This window comes from Suricata suricatta, chromosome 14, assembly GCF_006229205.1.
Source record: "Suricata suricatta isolate VVHF042 chromosome 14, meerkat_22Aug2017_6uvM2_HiC, whole genome shotgun sequence".
Classification (NCBI taxonomy): domain Eukaryota; kingdom Metazoa; phylum Chordata; class Mammalia; order Carnivora; family Herpestidae; genus Suricata; species Suricata suricatta.
This window is the reverse complement of record NC_043713.1, coordinates 83,173,772-83,179,743: the sequence shown is the minus strand read 5'-3', so window position 1 is coordinate 83,179,743 and position 5,972 is coordinate 83,173,772. Positions and strand designations below refer to the sequence as shown.

Genomic DNA, 5,972 nt, shown 5'->3' with positions numbered 1-5,972 from the left:
TTCACAGTTCATGGGTTCAAACCCTGAGCTGGGCTCTACCCTAACAGGGTGGAACCTGCTTGGGATTCTCTCTTTCCCTCTGTGCCTCTCTCTTGTTTGCTCTCTCTCTCTCTCTCTCTCAAAATAAATAAATAAACTTCAAAAAGATTGTTGAGGAGCCTGACTGTCTCAGTCAGTTAAGTGTCCTACTCTTGGTTTAGGCTCAGGTCATGATCTCACGATTCCATGGGTTCAAGCCCCACATCAGGCTCTGTGCTAGAAGTGCTGAGCCTGCCTGGAATTCTCTCTCCCTTTCTCTCTCCCCCTCTTCCAACTTTCAGTGTCTCTGTCTCTCTCAAAATAAATAAATAAAAACTTAAAAAAATGTTTTGGCTATTTGGGGCCTTTTGTGGTTCTAGACAAAAAGGAATTTCTTTTTTTTTAATGTTTATTTATTTTTGAGAGAGAATGAGACAGAGAGAGAGAGACAGAGACAGAGAGAGATCATGAGTGGGGGAGGCACAGAGAGAGGAGACACAGAATCTGAAGCAGGCTCCAGGCTCTGAGCTGCCAGCACAGAGCCCAATGTGGGGCTCAAACTCACAAATGGTGAGATCACAACCTGAGGCAAAGTCAGACACTCAACCGACTGAGCCACCCAGGAACCCCACAAATTTCCTATTTTTAACTCAAAGTAGAAGCAGCACAGTTTAGAGGCTCTTGCACAGCAGGAATCATAACCAAAATATTAAAGAATAGAAATGTTCTGTAAGGCGTCGCCCAATTAGACTAAAAAGCAAAGAAATGATGTGTGAAATGATGACCTGCTGTGAGGCAGAGCTCAAAGTCCTCCGAGGTCCCACTGCTGTACATTAATTTTGCAAAAAGAGAGGCTTTTAAAATATCAGGCCCTTAGTGAGGGGAGGGCATGTGTGCCTGGGGACGGGGGATACAGGAACTCTCTGTGCTTTCCGCTCAGTTTTGCTGTGAATCTAAAACCTTAAAAAATAACACTTACTGATTTTTAAAAATCATGTCCTTAAAAATAAATCGCTCACTTGAGTACAGAAACCTATCAAAATAGAACACAAACAAAAACCCCAGCTTCTTGTAACACATCACTGGCAATCCAAACTGGGTTCAAGTTTTCAAACATCTTATGAAATTGTATGCTGTTCCCAAGTATCTTTCTTCTCCCCCTTCCTAACTAGAGATTAATTCCAAAGTTCTGGTGTGGAAAAGCAATCCGTGTTTGTACAGAGAGGATGGCATGGAAACACCAAAAGCGCCACATCTGTCCTCATAAAATAGACAATTACTCTCTTCTTGGTGTTTCCAAAGAAACTATATGCATGCTACTGTTTCTTTTCTTTCCTTTCTTTTTTTTCCCCCTTTGCAGAGAGAGAATCCTAAGCAGGCTCTGTGCTGTCAGCACGGAGCCTAATGTGGGGCTTGAACCCACACGCCAGGAGATCATCATCCGAGCCAAAATCAAGAGTCGGAAGCTTAACTGACTGAGCATGCTACTGTCTCTTAAATCACACTCATGCTAAAGTTTCATACTCATTCATTTTTTTTAGTGTTTATTTTTGAGAGAGAGAGACAGACAGACAGAGCATGAGTTGAGGAGGGGCAGAGAGAGACACACACACACACAGAATCTGAAGCAGGCTCCAGGCTCTGAGCTGTCAGCACGGAGCCTGACGTGGGGCTCGAACTCACAAACCGAGAGATCATGACCTGAGCCCAAGTCCGAAGCCCAAATGACTGAGTCATCTAAGCACCACCCCCCTCCATACTCATTCTTAATGTTTCTGGAAAACCAAGTTGCCTAGCACAGAAAATTATTACTGCCATTGTTGTTTTGTTCATTGCAGAAGCCAGCAACCTGCCAGTGAATTAATTCGCTACTGCTAAGTCCTCAATATGTAGCTACACAGCCTTCCAAAGGGATGCCTTCCACGTTTCAGTAATTCACAAATGGCAGTTGGCTTGCCTAAACTTATCCTTTACATTTAGGAAACTGTGGGTTCCTGTCTGCCCAGGGGATTTTTATTACTTGTTTATGCAAACAGCAGATTGCATAAGAGCTTTGCTGGCTTTTTTTTTTTTTTAAGCGATTTCGTAGTTTCCTGGTAACCATTCAGTCATCTATTTCAACACCCTGACATGACATAAAGGCGGGCCCTGAACCTCACATTCGCCACTCAGACACACACCTCTTTCCTTGAGCGTTCGCTAGGTGAGGCGCTCCCGAGGCCTGACTCGCTCCACTCATGAACCTGCACCAGCAGCAGAATCATTTTCTGGAAATAGACAAGAAGAACTGCTGTGTGTTTCGGGATGACTTCATTGCCAATGTGTTGCCACCCGTGCTGGTGCTGGAGTTTGTGTTTGGGCTCCTGGGCAATGGCCTTGCCCTGTGGATTTTCTGCTTCCACCTCAAGTCCTGGAAATCCAGCCGGATTTTCCTGTTCAACCTGGCCGTGGCTGACTTTCTCCTGATCATCTGCCTGCCGTTCTTGACAGACAACTACGTGAGGAAGTGGGACTGGAGGTTTGGGGACATCCCTTGCCGGCTGATGCTCTTCATGTTGGCCATGAACCGCCAGGGCAGCATCATCTTCCTCACCGTGGTGGCCGTGGACAGGTATTTCCGGGTGGTGCATCCCCACCATGCTCTGAACAAGATCTCCAATCGGACAGCGGCCATCATCTCTTGCCTCCTGTGGGGGGTCACCATCGGCCTGACGGGGCACCTCCTGCACAAAAAGATGGTCAGGAATCGAGATGCGAATTTGTGCAGCAGCTTTAGCATCTGCCATACCTTCCGGTGGCATGATGCCATGTTCCTCCTGGAGTTCATCCTGCCCCTGGGCATCATCCTGTTCTGCTCGGCCAGAATTGTCTGGAGCCTGCGCCAGCGACAAATGGACAGACACGCCAAGATCAAGAGGGCCATCAACTTCATCATGGTGGTGGCCATCGTCTTCATCATCTGCTTCCTGCCCAGCGTGGCTGTGCGCATACGCATTTTCTGGCTCTTGCACACCAAGGGTACGAAGAACTGTGATGTCTACAGCTCGGTTGACCTGGCGTTTTTCATCACCCTCAGCTTCACCTACATGAACAGCATGCTGGACCCTTTGGTGTACTACTTCTCCAGCCCATCTTTTCCCAACTTCTTCTCCACCCTGATTAACCGCTGTCTGCGAAAGAAGACGCCACAAGAGCCAGACAATAACCAGAGCACAAGCGTGGAGCTCGCGGGGGATCTCAGTACCATCAGGAGTGCTCCAGACACTTTGATGGCCAAGCCCAGGGAGCCGTGGAACCCATCTTATCCGACCCCATCTTCTCGCTAAGTAGTTAAGCCCAGAAAAGAGATTGTCACCAAGAACCAAGGTCTCTGGAGAAACGGATTGGTTGCACAGAGTACTGTCATTAGACTTGGCCTGTGGTTTCCTGGAACTTCCAGATTCAGAGAATCAGACTTAGACAGGCTGTGTGGCAGAGTGGGCTGCCTGGCTGCAGAGCGCCAGCAGAGGAATCTTGGGGACAGGAGAGTAAAGCTTCTGAAAGCTTCTGACACTCACAGGACCAAAGACGGCAAAATTGTTCACACCTTCTGCCGAGTAGATTTGGAGCCACAGAGACGCCCATCAGCACCTGTGATTCACTGACCTCTTTCCCTCACCTGCCTGAGACGTGGATGGTTCTCAGCTCCTGGCGGGGGAGGGGGATCTAGCCTGTTGGTGGACTCCAGCTGGGACAAAGAGAGCTAAGTGACTAGAGGGGGGTCACTGCCCCTGAAGGGAGGCCAGGCCTCCTTCAACCAGCCAGTAGGTCGCTTACATTCCACGGGACCGATTCATCTTTCAGCCAAGCTTTAGCAGTAAAGCAACTAGGCAAGAGACTCACAAGCCTTGGTTAATATCTGAGTTTCCAGTAGTGGGAAGAAAGGGATTAGCCAGGGCAGGACTGAGCCAAACAGTCTTACTAAGAAAAAGGAAAGGCGTGTGTGCTAGCTACACCCGTGGCGAGTCCATTCCTCTCTTGTGGACACTAATCTGAAGGCTGAGCAGTTAGAGAAGACAGCTGCTTCCCACCTCTGTTCTTCTGTCGTTAGAAGGGAGATGCTGTCCAGTGGGTAGAGAGAGAAAGTGCCTTTTGGTTCGCTTGCTCGTGTTTCTGTCCTTGTGGGAAATCGACCACTTCAATAAACTTGGACATGAGACACGCAGTCTGGTGTTGCATATGTCTGGGTGATGGTTCACAGAAATGGACTTATTACTTAAGCGGAGACTTTTATGGGTTGTTAACTGTGTCCTAGTAGGAAAAAACTGAACACTGTAAAGTAAGAAAAGGATGTGGACGCTGAACGGCACCAAGAGACCATTAAGTGGAAATTAGGACAAGAATGAGAAAGGACTGGGAATAAATAAAAAGCAATCTAATTGGGAAGGGAGGTGCAGACAGGGTTGCAAGAACACTGTACATTTTACTTAGAGTTCGGTGAATATTGCTTTTACTATTTGGGATTTAAAAAGGAATCAGGGACTCCTGGGTGGTTCAGGTGGCTAAGTGTCTGACTCCTAGTTTCTGCTCAGGTCACCATCTCACAGCGTTGGCTCCGTGCTGACTCGGAGCCTGCTTGGGATTTTCTGTTTCTCCCTCTGTCTCTGCCCCTCCCCTGCTCTCAGGCGCTCTCTCTCTCTCTCTCTCTCTCTCTCTCTCTCTCAAGATAAATAAACTTAATAAATAAATAATAAAGCTTGGTGGTTAAAAAAAAGTGATGTGTTAAAAAAAAAAAAAGGACTGGGGACAGACTGGGATGCTTGCATAGGAGGGAGGAAAGAATTTTCTATCGAATGATTTCAGCTCCCAGGTCTGGGATGGAAAGGAGACGTGCTGGTTTGAGTCTGTGATCCATCCAAGTTTCTGTTACGCTTTCATTCCCAGCCGGTCCCTCCTTGGCTCTTGAGCAAGACGAGACTTGCCGTGACCTCCTGACTCAGGAGCAGATAAGAAAGTAGATGCTCAGCCTCGCAGGCGTAGCTGAACGGCAGTAAATGAAGAGCAACAGACATAAACGTTCTCATCGTGAAGTGTTTTCAGGGCGCTTCGCTTGCCCAGTTCTCCAGTACATTCCTAGAAATAGAAAGTTAAAGCAGAAATCACCTTCTTAAAGAGGAAGAGATTACAGACCTGAGCTCAGAGGGAAGGAGTCCCGGGCCTCAAATGCATGAGTCAGCAGGGAGCCTGGCTGTGAAACTGACCTGCTCAGAATTAACTCACATTCATTCATTTGTTCATGAGTTCTGCCAACTCTTTTTTTTTTTTTTTAAGTAGGCTCCACGCCCAATGTGGGGCTTGAATTCACTGCCCTGAGATTCAGAGCCGCCTGCTTTACTGACGGAGCCAGCCACGCGCCCTTCCATCTGCTTTCAGGTGTCAAGCGCCAACTATGTGCCAGAGGCTGCGCTGGGTGGTTGGAGGAAATAGTACCATGTACCCAGACCCTCTTCTTCCAGAATCACCTTCAGGGTGGGGAGACAGACAGAAAAGTAAAACAGGGACTGGGAAGGGGACTGGGGACAGTTAGGAGTATTATGAAGACAGCAAAGCAGGGTGACAGGCTTAAAAGGGAGGAGTCTGGGATGACTGGGAAGGTCTCTATGAAGAAGTGACCTGGACTTGAGCCATAAGTGACAAGGCAGAGCAAAATGTGCCACGCTCTGGGGGAAGGACATTCTAGCCAGCGGTGATGGGAACCACAAAGGCCCCGAGGTGAAACTCTGTGTGGTGTGTGTGAATGTACCTGTGTCCTGGGGCTGCCTTAGCAAAGCACCCATCTGGGAGTTTAAAACAACAAAAATGTGGGGCGCTTGAGTGGCTCAGCTGGTTAAGCGTCCAACTCTTGGTTTTGGCTCAGATCATGATCTCATGGTTGGTGAGATCGAGCCCTGTGTCAGGATCTCTGCTGTCAGAGT

The 5,972-nt window shown here is 48.1% G+C and overlaps 1 protein-coding gene across 1 annotated transcript; it reads left to right on the top strand.

Moving 5' to 3' along the window:
* Window positions 1-2,161: 2,161 nt before the first annotated feature.
* On the top strand, window positions 2,162-4,222 carry LOC115277701 (hydroxycarboxylic acid receptor 2). Its single transcript, XM_029922011.1, has one exon. The coding sequence runs from the start codon at window positions 2,256-2,258 to the stop codon at window positions 3,342-3,344; it is 1,089 nt and encodes a 362-aa protein (XP_029777871.1). The 5' UTR covers window positions 2,162-2,255; the 3' UTR covers window positions 3,345-4,222.
* The last annotated feature ends 1,750 nt before the right edge of the window (window positions 4,223-5,972 follow it).

Bases quoted from the DNA above. Each gene is read 5' to 3' on its own strand.
- LOC115277701 (XM_029922011.1), top strand. From the start codon at position 2,256: ATGAACCTGCACCAGCAGCAGAATCATTTTCTGGAAATAGACAAGAAG.